The sequence below is a fragment of the Lepisosteus platostomus genome, chromosome 7 (assembly GCF_059453375.1).
Source record: "Lepisosteus platostomus isolate fLepPlt1 chromosome 7, fLepPlt1.hap1, whole genome shotgun sequence".
Classification (NCBI taxonomy): Eukaryota; Metazoa; Chordata; class Actinopteri; order Semionotiformes; family Lepisosteidae; genus Lepisosteus; species Lepisosteus platostomus.
The window spans coordinates 53,044,593-53,065,141 of NC_142617.1; the positions used below are offsets into that span (position 1 = coordinate 53,044,593).

The 20,549-nt window shown below is 39.3% G+C and overlaps 1 protein-coding gene across 1 annotated transcript in view; it reads right to left on the minus strand.

Moving 5' to 3' along the window:
* ppip5k1a (diphosphoinositol pentakisphosphate kinase 1a) overlaps positions 1–19,946 on the minus strand; it is a 41,704-nt gene extending 21,758 nt beyond the window's left edge. Inside the window, exons 1-16 of the mRNA XM_088641230.1 lie at positions 19,868–19,946; positions 12,526–13,031; positions 11,607–11,802; positions 10,263–10,353; positions 9,945–10,030; positions 8,990–9,144; positions 8,375–8,476; positions 8,126–8,287; positions 7,583–7,704; positions 6,537–6,638; positions 6,260–6,346; positions 5,795–5,870; positions 5,246–5,355; positions 3,688–3,773; positions 3,289–3,414; positions 1,424–1,471 (exon numbers count right to left, since the gene is read on the minus strand). Of these exons, the coding sequence (XP_088497356.1) occupies positions 1,424–1,471; positions 3,289–3,414; positions 3,688–3,773; positions 5,246–5,355; positions 5,795–5,870; positions 6,260–6,346; positions 6,537–6,638; positions 7,583–7,704; positions 8,126–8,287; positions 8,375–8,476; positions 8,990–9,144; positions 9,945–10,030; positions 10,263–10,353; positions 11,607–11,802; positions 12,526–12,672 (1,696 nt within the window). The 5' untranslated portion in view covers positions 12,673–13,031; positions 19,868–19,946. The remainder of the gene's footprint in view (positions 1–1,423; positions 1,472–3,288; positions 3,415–3,687; positions 3,774–5,245; positions 5,356–5,794; positions 5,871–6,259; positions 6,347–6,536; positions 6,639–7,582; positions 7,705–8,125; positions 8,288–8,374; positions 8,477–8,989; positions 9,145–9,944; positions 10,031–10,262; positions 10,354–11,606; positions 11,803–12,525; positions 13,032–19,867) is intronic.
* Between the last annotated feature and the right edge of the window lie 603 nt (positions 19,947–20,549).

Below are 20,549 nucleotides of genomic sequence, written 5' to 3' on the forward strand. Positions count from 1 at the left end.
TGGGATTTACTGTATTGTAAAAGAATTTGAGTGCATGGCATATAACACTGTAAAGGAACTCATCTGCATGTCTGCAGCCTACAAAGCAGGGCCTGGAACAGCCAGCCCATGCTCATTCAAAAGCTGAGATGAAGACAAATCATGATGGGGAATGGGGAAAAAATAAATTTCATTTTAAATGTCAAAGTGAAAAATATCAATGAATATCAGCAGGTGAAAGAGCTCAAACTCAGGAGTTTGCGCATACTGTATCACCCACGATGACAAAAAAAAGCCATGGTATGAGACCATTTCACTGGTTGCTCAACTAAATTACAGGAGGTAGCTTTGCTGTCAAATGCTTTTAAAAGTAGAAAACCTCAAATTCACAGGATAAAGTCAAAATTGTAGCCAAGTGTTAACAGCCCCTGCCCCCGTCAATGACAATAAAATAATTTCAGTATAAAATCAAGTAAACCTAAGACGTTGTTAAAAAAACCCAGAAATATTAATCATAAAACACCACTGAATTAAGATAAATCCACACACAAAGTCATCAAATAAAAGGAATGCAATAAAATACTGTACAGCTTTGTGTCTGCTCTGGATTACCAGAAAGATATCTGCAAATATGCATACACAATTATTCCTTCTTGCACACATTAATATTCTAATGGCTTTATCAACCCCCTATTAAGACATCCTTTAACTCCTTGCCATTGTTTCCATTGATATGCAGTATTAAGACTGCTAAACAAATGGAATGCTAATACCAGCACCATGTCACACTGCCTCTGATTAACCCACACAGTCTTAGTGCTCAGCATGCGCTCTGCAACCAGTAACCTGTAGAGTCCGCACAACTTAAAAAGCAATATACTGTACAGTATGAACAAAAACATGTATCCTTCTTGCATTCTCCTAAAACGATGTGCTTGAACAGACTGCACAGCATCAGTGACGAGTTTGAAAGTTTTAAGATAATAACAAATAATAAAACTTATAACGAAACAGTATGAAGAATCTCAAAGCTATTAGGTGAATCATTAAGAATCCAAAGTTAATTCTGCAACGCTGTAGCGAGGGAATGAATTCCTGAACAGGCTGAGTCATGTGCGCTTAATGCTAACCCATGCTGGGGATTTTTTATTGTAATTTTTATCCACTTAAATCCCAAACAGACACAGGCTGTATTAATTTTATTAACAGCCTTCAAAAACAGGGACCCTCTCCTCAGTATTTAGTAATATTTTGCCTCCATGTAATGCAAAACATGGGGGAAGATATTTGTTTTTTGTGGTGTTGTTTAGCACATCCCGAGTTGTTAGTCCAGTGGATGTGTTAAAGTGCAGCAGGGTTTTAGCAGGGAGATGGAGGCAGCAGTGCTTCAGGCCAGTGTTAATATGGAGAAGGAAAGGGAAGAGGTGGCCCAAACCCTTCTTACCACAGTCAATAGGGGACTCGCACCCCAGGGCGCTGCGGCTGCCATCTACTGTAGTTAACGAGTCGGAAAAGGCAGGAAAAACAGAGAAGAATTAAAAGGAAAGTGACACTTCGGAATGTAACCCCCTTCTTGAAAAAAAAACAAACAAACCAAACAAGATTCCAAAGAAGCATGCCTTCATTTGGACCTCATTATCTTTTCTCATTCACCATTAAATATATATATATATTCATATGAGCTTAACATGCAGAAGTTAGGATACCAAAGAAAAGGTTAGAGAGACTCAGTAACTGGTAGAATGAGGATCTAATCATCTTTTATTAAACCGGAGAGGTCTACCGAGAACAAATTTCCATTTAAAGCGATGACACTGGGGAAACTAATTTATAAATCAGAGATCTGTAAATCTATACTTAACCATGACAAGTTCATTCATTCTGGTCATGACTTGTTTTCCTTCATTTCTTTCATGCACAGCAATGCAAATTTATAACGATTTAGTTTTTAAACAACAAAATTAATACTTTTGTCATTAATTAAAAATATTGACAGCCAATTTTAAATACATGCATACACAAGTTATCTATAAAAACATTAAGACTATTGTGTCAAGCTACATTTTAGTATCTCTAAAGGTTGTGAGTGCATTAAAATTATGAGTGAAGATGAAATATGGATTGTTAAAAGCTTCTCAGCATATATATTTAGTTATATGAAAATGCATTTCTGTTTAAGTCAATGATCTGGAAATTTGTTTGTCTCATGGCATGAGTTCTAATCCACTGGCAGTCACTTTCATTAGGATTTTAAATATTAATTAGGAAAAAAAGCAGTGCAACTTTTGCCATGTTTCTGCCTAGAAAAATGTGAATTATTCACTCTATTTACAAGTCAAGGAATAATATTTTTTAGGTGACACTTCACTTGCAAAAGAATGGGTTTGAATGGTTTTTCTGAAGCACAAGAGTGTGAGTACCTTCCGAAATGCCTGTGTACAGAAACAAATCAAAGAAATGAAGTGCAGAGAGAATGAGAAAATGCAGAGCTGGAAGAAAAAGATTGTTTAAATTAACTGGAAGCAGAGAGACAGTCACAAGGCTGAAGGGTTTTACACTTCTGAAGAAATGCTTCAGTAAACCTGCAAAAACACAGTCAGATCCAAAGACCTACGTTACACCCTGCTGAACAGTCAAGGTAATCTATCTCTGCATTTTCATTTTCATCTCCTGTGCTCCTGAGACTTCCATGGAGTTCAAAGAAACAGAGAAGGCTTTTTAAAATGCATCTCATCTGTGGTTTATTTAATGGGCCCTGTAAAGAAAACAAATTGATTCTTTGCTTTGAAAATGTGAGGGATTTCAGAATACTTAAAAAAGTCTTATAAGCTATGCTGCCTCTAAAATATTTTCTGATCTTAACTCATTCAGTTTAATATCTGTGATAGTAGTGTATGTTATAACTTAATTTAAACTAAATTGTGGCCAAATATTTTCTTTGCATTTTTCTGGCAAGCTGACGATGATCCCAACTGATGTTCCAATAGGACTCACACAGTGCAAAGCGATGGTGTGCTTTTTAATCACCAGATAAACTGATCAGTGCTGAGGTCTTCTGAAACCAAAAGAACAGACAGAGATAACAACTGTCTTCCTTCTTTGTTCCCTCCAATGGACTGCCCACGGTCCATTATTCCTTTGATATTCCTTTGAGGAAAAGAAAGACAGAAACACTAGGACAGCATGCCGAGTTCCTCACATGTTAAATGAGGAAACGAGTTAAGTGGTTGGTTGTGTCCTCATACTCTGCTGGACTGATATATGAAGGTGTGTACTGTACATGCCAGGGCAACAGTGGCCCAGCCGCACCTTGCCCTCCCGGGTACATGCAGCGGAAGGCCCGGCCCAGCTCCTCTGCCTGCACCCTGCCTGCCGGAGTCAGTTCTCCTCCCCACTTCAGCACAAGCAGCAACGAGGGGCCCTCCTTCCGGGAATCTGCAGGAGAAACAACAGGCCTCAAGGATCACATAACCAACTGCAAAGGTTTCGTTTCAATCAATGGAACATCCCTTGCACTACCTCACTGAACCAGTCCCATTCATGCACTGGCATTGATATCTACTATACTACTGTCTAACACCTCAAACCAGTATGTCTTATTCATAAATGACTGCAGGCTAAAATCTGTTAAGATACCTGATCTCCCAATTACATCTGCACTAGAATATCACAGAACCCCTGTCTACATCTTCCTTCCTATGTTATTACCTTCTTCCTCGCTGGAGGTTTTAGGTTGGCCATGGGGCAGGTAGGTCAGCTGCACTTTCCTGTTTATTCCAGAGAAATGGCCATACCTGCACAGAGGAAAGGAAACCACCATTGTAAACTAATATCCGCAAAAGGAAATTCAGTTCACGCTTCACACACATTCTATTAGATACTGCAGCTGACAGATCTAGCATGGTCAGAAAATGATTTCCCTTGAGCAGTATTCAAATGGATGACCTCCAGGTGTTTAGGCTCTGTCACGTTTTTTAGAAAACAGAGAACTGTGACCTTTGAAATTTACTGTTCTCCATTGATCTGCCACGCACCTTTACCCAGCAGAAATTCAGTGAAAGCCAAAACCACCGGGGCGTACTGAAAACATCTCATCTGGGCGTGGTGGCCAGCCTACAGCACTGCAGGTTCTCTGGATGCTCTGTTGTAAATGTAAAATGGTCTCTAAGCACTTAAAGGCCAGATAAAGGTGTTCCATAAGGAAACCAAATACTAAAATATGGCCAAAAATATAAAAAAACTGAAGAAGAAAGAATATAGTAAACTGACACCCTCACAACTTTGGAATTTAGATCACAGCAATGCAGATATAAAACTCAGTACAACTTTGCATTTACAGTATGTGGTAAGGAACAACAGCAAGGGAACAATAAACACAGACACGTGGCAGCACAGCACACAGAAACAGGATGAGCCTAAAACAAATACACAGCTTCTTTCTCACATGTAAGCTAAAAATAAATCAAGCTGATTTCTCAATATTGTTCCAATAGTCAGCAAGAATAACAACAACTGCAGGGATCCAGGCCAAAGAAGACATTATGAAAGTCAAGCTGGTGTTGTGGAAGTTTACTGCACAGCTACCACTTTAATGACAATGATAAAATGGGTAAACATCAAAAGGGACAGGGTTAAGGAGTGTGTACCATAGTCATTCACACTGGATTTCCCTTCCAAGAGTGTGGGAGAAAAACAGCTATGTAACTATGTAATTGCATGTTACATAATTATGCATTGTTAATGCATAACTACGGCATAACAATGATAAAGCATCTGATCTTGTGCCTGTGTGCACATGAATGTACAGTAATTCAAGATATACAGTATTCTAAAACTGTCGGCACAGTATGTCAGGACAAAGTAACAGCAACTAAAAGTGAACTGGGCAACAAGCTGGCATGACTGCATGACGACACAGAAGGCACACAGCCAGGGAATGCAGCTGAGCAACTGGCTGAGGCATTTTAGAGCAAAACAAATATACAGTATTAGTGACGAACCAGGAGAGACCGACAACAAAAAAGTGCATCTTTGCTACAGTTTCGCAGTAATGGAAAGAATAAAAAATATTTATTATTTATTATTTGGAATAGCCATGACTCCTCTCTCTGTGAATATTAAATGAATAAATGGACATCACCCCAACTGTCTGCACACATCAACGTGGTAAAATCTAAAAATGCTCTGCATGTAATAACATACACAATGTTTAGAATTATGTAGCAACTTCTTCAAACACTTTTTCTTTTCCTGTTCGAACACTCACATCTCCAGCACAGTCTTCAGCTGCTCCAGCTTGGATTTCTTCTCCTCAATCTCACAGTCATTGTGCTGGCCCAGTTCAGCCAGTAGCTGTCGGGCAATGTCCAGCACCTCCTGGAGAATGACATCCAATCAGCAGGTAACAGCAATGCGCTTGGAGATGCAATAACGAGTGGACTTGTACACATACAAAGACAATTAAAAGAAAAAGACTTCTCAGATACAGAGAGTGGAGCTAAATCAACCAATTCAGACAGTAGATTTATAATACTGAATGCTTAGCAATCCGACTTCAATATGTAGTGGTTATAATATCTACAGAATCTCAACTAACACTTACAAATTAAAGATACTATCAAGCCAGATATTCTTATGGACATTCTTATTCTATGTGGGTGCAGTAAGTAAGATTCTTTTTTTTAATTCAGCAGCACATTCTGTACAAAGAACAATAAACCAAATGGCAATAGACTCTCTGAAGTAAGAAGACAGTCTCTGATGTAGCTAGTGGTTACATCTCTAGACTGACATACTGTAGATGTCTTCTCTTCACCTGTAACTGCTTTGGCTTCTTAAGTTTCAGTTTTCCTGTCTTGTAGCCCTCATATTTCTCAAACAGATCAAAGAACCTGAAAGAAAACCACAAACTAATGTCCAATTTATAAATAAAGACATGCTGATAAGGTAAATAATGAAAATACAGTAAAACTTATCACACACATACTGTATGTAACACACTCAGTTACATATTAAAATTCACTTACAGTAGAATGATACTGTATACCCAGGATATTTTCTATATCAGACTTGGGCATGTGATTGTGTCTGAATATTAACTACGCAATTGGAGTGTGACAAATCATCAAAGGTGGAAATAATTATTCCAGAGAAACTGGAAAACAACTGAAGTATGAAGGTCTTCGAGAAAAAAAAATCAATACAATAAAGACCACTCATGTGGAATACAAGATGTAAAATCAACAAGATGACAAGTTTCACAACTGCAACAAAAACTCACATCGGGTTCCTCACTTCCATCTTCATCTTCTGTTTCGGGGTTCGGTCTCCATGTCGGATCACGGCAATAACACAGCGCAGCTCCATCCTGACAAAAAGCAACAGTGTCAGGAGGCTGCTGGCACAGTGTGAAGCCAATCAACATACACTCATCTGTAAAACTCTTTTCTTACTCCCCCCCCAGCTCTGCAGAGAACTCAAAAGAACTAAGAATTCAGAAAAAAAGAGGAAATGATATACATTTTAATCTCGTATCACAATTCCAATTGTGTACTCACATGGTTCCGGAAGTGGTAGGTACTATGGGAATGTCCTCTGCCTCCGTAGGGATTGACCAGGGGATTTGGAACTGGGGAGCCAGCTCCCGCATTACAATATTACTGACAGAAATAAGAAAGGTGTATTTCTAATTAGTAATAATAATAATGATAAACTTTATTTTATATAGCGCCTTTAAAGGTGGCTTCTCAAAGCGCTTTACAGGATGACAATAACAATAAATAAGAAGACTACAACAATAAATAAGAAAATTTCACAAGACAGGACACAATTATAATTACAGCAATACAACAATAACAATAGAGGAGACCGTGGAAGATGGTATTAAGAAGAGCAGAGGGGTGAAGAATGGAACCAGTTAAGTAAAGGCTTTTCTGAAAAGGAGGGTTTTGAGTCTGGATTTGAAGGAGTTTAGAGAAGGTGACTCTCTAATATCCTTGGGCAAGGAGTTCCAGAGCTTGGGGGCATAGCAGGAGAAGGCCCTGTCGCCCATACAATGTAGACGGGCTTGGGGGACAGTAAGGAGGGCAGAATTTGAAGAGCGGAGGTTGCGAGGTGGGGAGTAGGGCGATAAAAGTTCAGACAGGTATTGAGGTGCCAAGCCATGTAAAGCCTTGTAGGTGAGCATGAGGATTTTAAAGTCTACGTGGAATTTGACCGGAAGCCAGTGCAAGGACTCCAGGATAGGAGTAATGTGAACACTTGCACTAGATCTGGTCAGGATTCTGGCTGCTGAATTTTGGACATACTGCAGCTTGTTCAGAGTAGATTTAGATACCCCAGGGAGCAGAGCAGAATTTAGAATTAGTCTCTTCTAAAACCATACCAGACTGGTTATGTTTTTCTTTCTTTATAAAAATTGGTCCCATCAGATGCATTACATAAAATTATGCCTGTACAGTGTAGTGTTCTAATTTTCTGATTTATCAATACAAACATGTTCTGAGGTAAATCAGTATACAGTGAAACTGAACTGATAAATCAAGGTAAAAGAGCCTGAATGTTGGGTACACTTATCACTACCAGTGAAGAGTATCCTACTTACCCCAGGATCTTGGCACAGTCATCATAATACTTCATGGAGTTCTTCACAAAGCTGAATCCATTAACATCACAGACATAGGAGTGCCCATTGGCTCGTAAAAGGTCAAACCCACACACTGTTTGCTGAAATCGAAGTATGAGTCAGTCAGCTTACGATATCCCAAGTATTAAATCAATTCAACATTAATTTACCAAAATACTGCGAGAAACAGAACAGGGCTGCTGATTATTATAGTAAATGTATAAAAAAAATGTGTTTTTTTCAGGGCACGTCTTCAACAGATATGACCATATCTTAGGTCTCAAACAATGACCTGGGATTTATGTGAGCTGTGAGTTTCTTTTTTCAATGAGAATAATTTAATGTTTTCAATACTTCCTTCTGTTTTTGAGCTTCTTTACTATCATTTAAATTACTGTGTGAGTCTTGATTTTTGTTTTCCTCTCGGTTCAGCACGATGCCGAAGAGTGTCAGGGAAAAACACACCTCACTACTTCCAAGCTAATATACGTATGGCTGCAGAATGAATCTGAGAGGAGTCACCTTGAAAGCCAGGCACACTTTGCGAGCTACGAGTTTCTCCATGGCAGTGAGCATCACAGGGTAACGGATCTCCTTCCCCTCACTGTCTCGCTCCACCTTCCCATCCAGTGCAGGAGACTTGCGGGCCTCAGCATGAGCATAGTCCGGCCCTACGGTGTACACCTGTGTGTCACAACAAACACGCACAAACACATCATTTAGCTGCTGGCCACCACAAACACACACAGGACACCTGATCTGCAACCACACCTTCACATCCGTCCCGTCCGTTGGCATGAATTCCTCGTAGATGTAGGAACCAGTCTTTCGCACGCTGCTTTCTGGGGAATACACACTGCTGCGACTCCCAATCTACAGATGCAAGCACAAGGTTTAAGAATTTTACTGCTCTGAAAGTGTTCAGTGATATCCACTTTAATTTTATACAAGAGCCACGCACTATTACATTTCAGCCTGCCATTGCTATGGTTATGAGCATCGAGCAATTACTTTCAAAACACTGTATTTGTATTTTTTTGTGTATTACAGCATCATTCTATGTAGTTGCGTTATGATTAAGGTGATATTGCTTGGCAAAAGCAGTGCAGTTCAGTTTTGCTTTATCCACGCACAAAGCTGTTTTACTTCTATCCCCCAAAAAAGAAACCTGCATTATCACTTTGTGAGCCCCCATCTTGATCAATGCAACGTGGAGCCATATTCTTAATGACACACGTTTCTGTATTGGTTTAAAAACACAGTAGGTGACGTCAACAGACTTTCTGTTTGATTCATAACCCCTGTTGGTTATTGCCATATAAATAAATACAAACTGAATGATTGCGGCTGCTGAGCTTGAGAGAGAAGTCAAACGAGAGAAGGCACCTTTCTGAAGAGGCGCTGGCTGCCTCCACCAGCTGAGGTGGGGTAGTAGATATACACATTGTGATCCTCTGCGCTGACTGGCTTTTCTACAAATGGCTTTTGGAAAACCTCCCCATTCACCTCCACGTGGTCCTCTCCTTCAACCAGGTTGCATTCTGTGAGCAACACAGAGACATTGAGAGTCACAGAAGAGAAGGCATCACTTCACTGGACACAGAGGTATAGAATGAGTGACTAAATGTCAAGTGTGGCAAAGTGTACAATTAGCTACAAGAAAAGAGAATGATTACTGTACTTATGCTAATATGAAACAACAGCTTTCCAATTAACACTGTTGTTCTCTTCCCATGGCTAGAGAAGTGCAGAAGGGAATTAGCAGGGCATGCTGAAAAAGCTGATCATTTTCTTTGATATGTTACTGGTTTTATTCTGTACCAGCAAACCAACATGGGATTTGAATAAAGACAAGAAGAATTGTAGCTTTCATATCTTTTGACATCACTGGCCTTTATACATACGGAACCACAGCAAATTCACAAACTGAACATTAACCTTTAACTTCCAAGCTGTCTAAGTCTTAAATCCCCTTCCGATCTTTAAAGTTTTGGTATTTTGTACTGCAGTTTTATCATTCAGCTTGCTCAGTATATTTTAGTGAAAGTTGAGAATACATATCTGGGAGCTGAGAACACTTTATATATAAACATTACATAGCATTTCAAAACCTGGCAATTGTCAAATACAATAAAGGCAGAAAACGTCCTAGACAGGTCAAAGCTTAATGTTTACACATATTTTCATCCATACATACTTTGGTAATAAAGTAATCTGAAAGGTAAGATGACTGATACAAGGAAATGACACCATTTGTATAGAATGCCTTGGTTATTTACTATGATATAATGAATGAAGAGTAAAAAATTTGAAACATCTTACTAGATGGTTGCACACACACCTTCTGGTTTGTCTGGGTCCCGGTTCAAAACAGCATAGCGGGGTAAATCGATCCCTTCTTCTTGCAAGATCCGATACACCTCTCTCCTGTGAAATAATCAAAAGACTTTAAAAAGTATGGACTCCTATCATTCAACATACTGCTCTGGTACTTTGCCCCAGATCACACTTTCCAAGACAAATATTTTTTTATAAGACAGATTCTTACAGATACTGAAATGTTTGCTAAGATCTATCCTCTATTATTCCTCTTTTTCTGCATCTCACCATTAGCACAACTACATAGCCTCCACATTGCAGTGATGCTTCAATACAATACCTGTCTTGTATGTAGTACTGCATGTTCAGGTCATTGATGAGAAGTGGGCTCCGTAGTTTTGCATAACTCACTGCTTTGTCAAGAGGAAATCCTGGAAGCATATGCATGGAAAACAGAGAACTGTTTAGACTTGAAGGCTCGTATTAAAAAGTACCTTCTCTTGTATACATTTTTCTCAGGACTTTATATGAAATAAATACCCAGTTCTACAGTGTTTTTAAAAAATTCTAATATTTTTATCTTAGAAATAATAAACCATTACATTCATACTGTGCACTACACCAAACCTCAAACCTTTCCTCATGTCCATGAACACTGTGATCGATTGGAGCCTTAGAGTGCAAATTTATGTTTAACATAAATTCTACCTATAGTGTACTTGAACAGTTTTCACAGATCACAGCTCAGCAAAGGATCAGACAGAAAACCTCTTCAACTGTATAATTCTTATTTATGCAGCCCTTCTGTTCTTACAATGCATTGATTAATGTTCTGTCCAACAGAATACACCTGTACCTCTTTTTATGAATTTAATTCGCACCCTTTCGTATAACATAAATTCCTAAACAGAAAAACCTACTGAACTTTCATGATTTCTTACCAGGAAAAATTATAATCCACTCCGGATCACAAAAATGTCACCCCTACTTTTTTTCACCCCCAAAAAATGACAAAAAGAAACAATAATGACTAACATTCATACTGTGGTTTGTGTTTTTAGTAATAAAAAAACCCGCTTACCTAACGCAGTTATATCATTAATCATTCATACATAAGTATACTACTGTACAGTAACCACTAAATTTTCTATTTGTGTAATTAAACAAACCCCGTGTAATTTGTGCGTTTCATTTTCTTAACACCTTTAGGATCCAAGACAAAGTCTAATATTCTTATGAAAAGCACAGGCGCACAACGCATGAAGGAAGACGTGGTGAGCTGTGTCACATGTCTCCCGTGCCGCTCCTTGTGGCTCTGCGCTAGCCCCCCCCCCACACAAGCTAGTGGAATGTGATGGGAACACTCAACATGAAACAGGCCGTATGACATCTTCCTCTTCACTCTCTACACTTGGCAGAGGTTTCCACATTTTTCTTCACTTCAATTCTTTGTAGTTTTGAAGTTGGCTTTCGTTATTCGTTAGATGTGGGTAAAAATTTACAGTACATGCTTCATAGTATCCAATTTTCATAAAAAGAACATTCTTGAAAAGAGGTACAGTATGGGCATGCAAGGTGATTTTTGTCATTGTCAGTGCATTGTTCCTGGAGCGCCACCGGGAGCTCCTCTGCAGGTGCTTCCTTCCAGCACACTCCAGACAATGGACATGCCGGGGGTCCTTACCTTTAGAGTGGAAGGAGATGAGGCAGTCGCAGAGGGGCCAGTTGTCGACAGGCTCATTGAGTATGACGTCCTCGGGGAAAATCACCACTGTGATGTACTCGAACTTACAAAGCCGCTCCAAGATCTGAGTCATTGGTTTTGACTTGGATTTCTTTGTCATTGCGCAGATCCCCACCACGATCTGCTGCTCTGGCGGCTGAGGAGAGAATCCGGAAATCCCATGCTTTTAACACCGACAGTTTAACATCCATCACGTAAAGGCCTTGCACTCACGTCTGCAGACCTGCACTCAAATCTCCCCATAAAAAAATGGAATTACAATACAAAGAAAAAAATAAATGTCCCCCTACATTCAAGTTAAGTACAAGTCATTCGATGTGCAGTTATTAGAGAATTATGACGTATAAAAAGACAAAAATGTTTGTATCATAAGTTTTGTTCATTTTTGCAAATCACCCATTATTCATTAGTGTAGTGCACAACCCATCCAATGTCCAAGCACTTTGTCCAACATAGGGTTGCTGGTGAGCCAGAGCCTATCCCGGCAATCAATGGGCACAAGGCAGGATACACCCTGGACTAGACACCAGTCCACTGCAGGCCACACACAGACATACACACACACTCACAGGAAGGCCAATTTTCCCAAAAGCCAATTAGCCTACCAGCAGGTCTTTGGACCAAGAGGAAACCCACACAAACATCGGGATAACATACAAACCTCCATGCAGATCTCACCCTAGGAATTGAACCCACATTCCCAGATCTGAGTCCTGGCAGAAATACTAACCACTGCATCACCATTCTGCCCAATATTGCCACACATGAACCCTCCAAGTTATTTGGCACCGGTTTGTCCTTCTCCCCCTTTCCCTCCTCCACGTCACGCTCCACCCCAGAGCCCCCCGGTTACCCTCACCAAGTCCGCCTCCTCGTCATCCTCGTACAGATCCATGTCTGTCCTCATGCTGGTGTCCCCAAGGCTCTCGCTCTCATCGTCCTCGCAGCCCACGAAGAATCTGGGAGCGCCGCGCTGGCTCTCACCGGGGCTGCTGGGCTCTGACATCACAGCCCGCAGCGGCAACGCTCAGAGTCCTGCCGCGCCATCGCACGCCAACACACAGTGGAGGGCAGCGCAGGGCACGAGGCCAGGGGCACGGCAAAGCACTGACAGTCTCGAGCAGCCTGGGAGGCGAACGGGCAGAGACTGAAGAAGGGGAAAGATTGACACTGAGAGAGAGAGACAGACCCCCAGACAGACAGGGCCCAGGGACCTGGGGGAAGCTGGCAGAAATTTAGATCCTCTTAGTCAGCAGCCCTGTCTCATTCATCTGGCTTGGACTCCTCAGGCTGGCTCAATCGCAGACGCTTCTAGAGCTGGACGTGGAACAACCCATCCCACGCTATCAGCTCACGGGCCAGCACCTGAAAGAAGAAACAAAATACACGTGTAAAAGGTAATGCAGATGAGCGAGGTTTCAAGTTTGCTTTCATATTCAAAGCAGAACAAGCCAGAACAGAAAGAGAGCACAAGGAGTCTTAAATAAAAAAAGGTTTTTACTATTTCTTCTCTCTTTTAACCATCTTGCCCCACAGATACAGAACTTGTTGCAAGGCAGCAGACAACAGGAGTCTCTGAGTGCTGAGTTTTGACTAGAGTGCATCATGTCAATCCAAGCACATGAGCAACGCCACATTAAAAGCTTTTTATCTCCTGGAACCAGTCATTACATAAGCAAATCCTCCTGGTTTGGAGCCCAGCTAGTGGTACACTGTGTCTCCAGATAATGATCCAGTGCAGACAGAGACGATCCTGAATACCATGTTAACAGTATCTTTAACACTTTTTTGCTGCAACAGTTCAGATTTTATTCCACGTAGATACAATTTAGAAAACAATGTTAAAACAGTAGTACCTGCTTTTACGTGTCTGAAAGATAAATTTATCTTGCACACCCTCTGCTCTCAAATCCATTTCCAAAACACTGAATTATCCCCCACAAAATGACCGCTTTTCCATAAAAGATAAAATGTGAAAAGGATATGTATATATAAACATTTATATAGCATGATAATGCCCTTCAGCTCCAAAAGTTTTGGAAACACGCACATGTGAAACTTGTTTCAACAACACATGTACGGTATATTATACAAAACTAAAAAATACAAATTAAGTCAGATTATTGTAGTTACCAGCCAGCATGTAATTACATAGACCACACCTAGTGAAAAACTGTATAGCACCTACCTGATATTTTATTCTCACAGTCAATAAGTTTAGTTTTTTTCTAGACAAATGATTGCCAAAGACATGGAAAATCCCATGTCAAATACCAAGGAAGAAAGTTCAGTTGGAACCTTCTTTCCTTACTTCAAGTAACAATCAAGGCTTGTGAACAGTTAACTACAAAAGGAGATGTACAGTAAAGTGATACTCCAAATCTATGATTCTGAAGTGGAACAAAACATGCAAAAATGACTGCTCTGTTTTAAGTAAGAGCCTTTACTTTGTTTCCTTAAGGTAGGAAGACAAAGAGACTCAAAGAAACAAACTTAATGACCACAGAAACAGAAGTTTAACATACAAAATCAAGACAAATGACAGGCTTGTAAACAGTGTACTACTGTATCTCCTAGTTTTCTGATTTCAGCTTTCTGATCAGTTGCTTCTGGACACAGACTGAAAATGATACTGGTAATTCATAGCCTCTGTGTAGTGCAGGAATACTTTTGTACTGCATACAATACACTTTCAGAAAAGGCATCTGCAGTAATTTAATATACTGATGACGTTTTCCAGGGAATATCGCTAAGTGTACATCACTAATAAAAAAATATTGATCCTTTTTAGCTACAGAAGCAATTCACACCATAAACGAACTTTTGTTAACGAGAGATTACAGTTGTTGTGGTAGGTCACCATGCAGTCATCTACTGTACATACAGTAGTACAAAAAGGACTGCAGAATGATTATAAATATTTTTACCTAGAACAGCAGTCAGCAGCCTTGGTCCAGGACAGTCACAGCCAAGCTTGTTTTATAGGAGGCTTTTAATGGACAGTTAATGGTTTCAAACCCCTTACAAGCCTAGCTGCAACAGGTGAAACAATAACCTCTACCCTTTATTTTCTCTTCTCGCTGAGAAAATATGATGAGATACTTTGGCAAGATAAAACAGAGGAATCTTAAGCCCTGAAGAAATAAGGTCCCACCCACGAAAAAACAATCTGTACCTTCCTACATGCTGCACAAGGCCTGACAGCATTTAGAAATGGTATTGAAAGACAGAGTCTAAGCAACTGACAACTGGGAAGAAGAAAGTGATGTGGTGTGTAGTGGTGAATGGACTGGCAGCTCTCTGTGTGCAATAGTCTTTTTACTGCACCTGGCTCATGGAAAATGGAATTAAGCACATACCGGTCAGTGAGCATTAGAGAAGGCTGTCTAAATCCTCACTCTTGGCTCCACGGTGTATTTTTCTGAAGCCCTTATCACCTTGGAGTCCTAGGCCAGGCAGAGACACACTGGCCTTGAGAGTGCCTCAGCTTTGTTCTCTGTCTCTGAGAACCTCCCATTTCAACCTTTGAGACACGGCTGAAATCTATTTTGTGGATTTCCTGAGGCTGTGATTAGGAAGGAAGGCTGAAGCTCAGCAAAGTACTTATTATCTTTGGCTCCAGTACCTTCTTTTAAACCCTCTCAGCTACAGAATAGCAAACACGAGTATAATAACACATAGCCCTGTACTACATTGAAACCATAAATAGACAACATTGTTTACTGCTCTGTTTATTTTATAGCACATGGCTTTTGCAAACAAACTATTAAACAAGAAAGGTTCATTTTTCTGTCAATACTTATGGGGTCTTGCGTGGTCAAATAATATTACAACTATAAAAAAAAGACCAGGAAACTTTGAAATTACTATTGTTCAATTGTTATACTGTACAATCAAAGCTCTGGGATTAGTCTGAAAGGTGCAGAAGATCTGATTTAAAAGCAAGACCTCAGTGCAACAATTAAGACGTGGACTCCAAAGCCCATATAAAAAATCTGATAATATTATATTAGAAAATTAAGATTCTTTATTTTAGCTGAAAAAGAAAATAAATGCTGCAATATTTACAAACAGGTTTAAAAACTAAATGAAGTACTATTATCATCTTAGACGAGAGACCCACTCCATACTGAAGAAAGATCATTCCCCCTGGATGGGCCGAGGCAGAATACCGATTAGGACCCAAAGAGATTTAAAGACTTTCCAGCATCTGACCAATCCATCTGTATTTGTTAATACATAAGATTATTACAATTCTACAGACAATGCTAATACAATAATCTGAGGATAAGTGTTTGCGCTGAGAGAAAAGGGTCACTTCATTAACACCTTCAACAGTTTAGGGAAAACAACTCCGATCAGACAGACAGAAATTCAAAGCATAATTCTCATACCACACATACAGCATATTTGCAAGAGGATGCAAATCAAGAGGTGACATATAAAAGTATGAGCTCGATGCAGAAAAGACACACAAAGGGAATTCTGTTATTCAAGTTTTAAATCTACGATTTTTTTAAAGGGTGCAGCAAAAAAAAACTTTTCCTGGACTTACTGTATATGGAAGAATCATTTGCTTAAAAAATATTATTTGACCACTTCATTTTTCATCAGCACTAAATCTGTCAGTACACTACTCACCTTTGTGTGCTCAGTGCAGAAGATGAACATAATAATTGTATTGTCGTTATTCACAAAAAACAAAACCTCTGAAAGCCCAGGCTCAAAGATCAACCTTTTCATATCTTGAGCACTCAAGAGAACCGGATTAAAAGTCAACACCACCCAGTTTTTAATGCAGCAGTAGCTCCTACAGGTTAGGTTACTGAAACTACACAAACTTCTCTTTTTGCTTCCAATTGTTTGGATACATTGTGACATGCATGTAAACATAATCAGGAGTTATCTTTTTTTGACTACTTAAAAGAAAACAGTAAACCAATACATTTTCATTATTAGGCAAATATTTCCCTTATTCTCTTCCCTCATTTCCCTTTTATCTACCAGTTATTTGACACATTGTACCAAGCACGTAAATGTTACAGAAGAATTATTTTATCATTTTTACTTTTTGAAGTAATACATTTACCTTATTAAACAATCAGAACAGAATCCTAAAACTCTACAAATTCCTTATCAATATCACATGTATGACACAGAAACTATAAACTATTACTCTTACGCTCTGCATACATACAGTACACAATATGTGAAGCAGAATGTTCTAATAATTTTCAACTTATGCACAATCATAAGTAAAACCATAATAAAAATAAGAATTTCAGTTTAAAAAAATGTAATAGAAAGAAAAAAATACTTTCAGCTAGGCTTCGTCATTTGGGAGGTAATTGCTAAAATAATCCAGTGAGCATGAGAGTTTTCACCATTTTTTTACTTCCAATCTGACACAAAATGTCCCGTAATAAATGTGCAAGGCAAAGTCCAGCTGGGCTACATTGAAACTGTGCTCCTCATTGCCCTTACTATAGAATAGCAGCAAACATGACTGCTCCTACTTTTAAATTGTTTTTCACAGCCAAGTGGGGTTTTCCCGAAACAAATCCAGCAAGATGTCAACCCCAAGCAGCCGTCCCCTGTAGGAGCTGAGCGCTACCCCTCAGCCAATGAGTTCAGAAGTGCACCGTATGAGACAGGACTTCCGTTCTCTAACAACTGCCTGCCTCAGGGCAGATTTCAGGGAGGCCATTTTCCAACAGGCAGCACAGAGAAGGGGGACACTCTCTGAAAGCAGAGAATAGGGAATCCCAGGAGAAACTTGCTGTGCTGAATATGAAGGGCAAGATTACACCAGGTATTATAGTGACCTCTTTAAATCTTCTGTTGCACCTGTCTCAAGACAACCAATTAATTACCAGAACAATAGCGAGGATCTTTCCATGTGAATAATACTTAGGGTGGGCTGACAAAAGCAGCTTATTATAAAGCTATGCAGCGTGCCTTGCAAAGATGAAGGTTGTTCTCAGGTGAACATAAAGAACTTCAGAGTGCTGGGATATAAAATGTATTGCTTCTGATAAATTATCTGTGTTATTTATTCATTTCTGCTGGAATTATCAGAAGATGGAAGGCCAAAGAATATAGAAGACTGCAAAATAAACAGATGATTTGTCAACCAATGCCAATGACATGATTAAGTTCATCTATGATGTGTGAAACTGTTTTCGAAATGTACTAGGTATTAAAGCATCTAGGGCAAAAATGGAATGAAATGTATTCTACAAATGTCAGCAGACCTCAAATGTTATTACTTTACAATAACTGATTTTTAGTTTAATTTAGTGTTTGGTGCCAAAGGTAGCATTTGGAAACTGGAAAACTGACATGCCATACTTTCATTTACACACACCCCTGCTTGAAGTTCATTACGTGTATAGCAGGAAACATGACAATTAACAGCTCTGGGCAGCTACTGTAAATGTCTTTATTGCTCTCAAAATATATTTCTAACAAGCATGTTTTCCAACTTTGTTCATCTGATTGTATTGCTTATACCCTTTCACCTTGAATGCCCCATACAGTATATAAGAAGCAATCTGCATTGCAACATTCACAGGGTTCAGTTTATGATAAGATAAACCAGGTTAGGTACAAATGTCTGACATCTAAAACATAAAATTGCTTATCGAGCTTTTGAATCTAATGATACCCTTAGTTAGTAAAATAAAATATGTCATGTGAAACAGTTCCAGGATCCAGTTCAAACATGCCTGAAATATATACTGTAAGCAGAATTAAAATGAATTGAAAGGTAAACTGTTGTCTCTAAACATTCTCTTGCTAAGTGTAAAGAGTTAATTTCTGCATGTTGTACTACAGTAGTTAGGTATAATCCCTCACAGAGAGAAGAGTAGTGATTAGATCCCAAACCTTCATGTTGCAGCTGTTCTGTGGCCTCACACTGATTCCAGGACTGCCTTAAAAGTCTAAAAAGAGTCAATGGATCCAGGGCACTGGGGATGTCACTGAGCTCTTGCCTCATGCCAGGAATGTGCCCACAGAGATGCTCTGCTTTCTGATACAGAAAGTTCTCACACACTGTGAAATGGTTTGCCTTTAAAAACAACCACACTCACACTCAAGCAAAGGTTAAACGAATGTTTATTAAACTGAGAACTACCGCAGCATGAACATAACTTAGACTATTATAAATTAAACTGCAAGGAGGAGAAATAACCTGGGAAGTTAATTTCTTTTAAATACTGGACTGCCTCCAGCGGATTATGCCCATTTTGTTAAAAACCAAAAAAATCTTAGTTAACCAACCAATGGCACAGTATTAATTACTGACTGAACATGCAGAATAGTTCAGGCAACATGTTTCACAGGAACCAAGAGACAGTGTGGATCTGAATGCAGTCCTATTGCAAGCACTATTTTTTAAATGGCCTAATAGCACTTGACCAAACCAGATGGGGGGAAAAAATATCTGGAAAAGTTGTGCTTTTTCAAACCTCATACACATTCCACAGGTTTAATGTCCACATGGCCTCTACAGAAGATTCTACTGCAATCTCCCCTCTGGTTAGTCAGCTTTCTTAAGTTCTTATATTTAATTAACAGTAGGTAGGACTGCTGTTACACATTCAACATTTAAGTGTTTTAAAGCGCTGAATAATTGAACTGCGAGCTCCAAGCCTACATTGCAGTAATCATTGTAAGACAGCGAGCCTCTTAATAACTTTCTCAAATCCAGTTATTCTTGACGTGCATCGGGCTTTCCTACTTTGGAGACGACCTAACCCTCTCCCACCTGTTCAGTGCTGTATCTGATTTTGAGAGCTGGGCAACTGACTCTGTGATTACTACTCCACGTTAGAATTCAGCTCTCATTGCCGCACAACTGTAAATAAGTGTTATCATGCGCCCTAGTAAAAATACCGTGGCTACTGGACAAGTCCTGGTGTTACGATAAATACACTGGGAACCACCGGCAACTGTTACGTAAACAGCTGAAGAAACGAACAGTGGATGTTTAATCACATGTTGATCCATTACCCTTAGCTAAGAAAGAAAAGCGGAACATCTCATGCCTTCCAATTGTGCTTAATGAAATTTGCACCAAAATAATAGCCAATCAATAATATCACTTGAAGGGTCACCGGTTTACGTCTTAGCTGAACCATACAGGTAACAACCAAAAAGTATGAAGGCATATTCTTGTTTACGGTAAGTTTACTTACAGCTTGAAAGACTTTGTTGACGTTTTCTTGCTTCCTCCTCTATTGACAGCTTGTAAGTGCAACCTACCTCCCTAGACGGACCCGGAAACACCATTCATTTGATTAGCGTAAATACGGGCCAATAGAAACCCATAACTGACAGAGTAGCCATATTCATCCGGCAATGACTAGCCAATAAGTTCCTGGAAATCATTGTTCCTAACACTTCAGATAAAAAAGAGACCTCCAGTGCATACTGTATGAATCATAGAAGAATAAGATAGGGTTCGTCGTTAATACCGTTTTTTTTTTTATTTTATGCATTAAGAGACTTGCACCATACAGATGTAATCATACAGATAAGCATAAATCAATTCATAAATTACCCCCCAGTTTGTCTTTAGGTTTGACACTTATAGTATTAATATACGACTAAACCAATTTTATGCAATAGACATCCTAATATGCTGTAGCATATTTGTTTTCATGGATTCCAAAATGAAGATTTATTATAATTAATGTACTGTATATCATTAAAACATGAGAGCGGGATACACAGATCAACAACTGAAGTACTGTATTTAAAGGTGTAGTGATCTACTGTACATGGGGCTTCATTCTGTAGTCAAGTTTCTGGGACACTTCTTTTTTTTGTTCAGTTCTGCTAATTAAATTCTGTTACTGTTAGTCAAGGTCTTTCAAT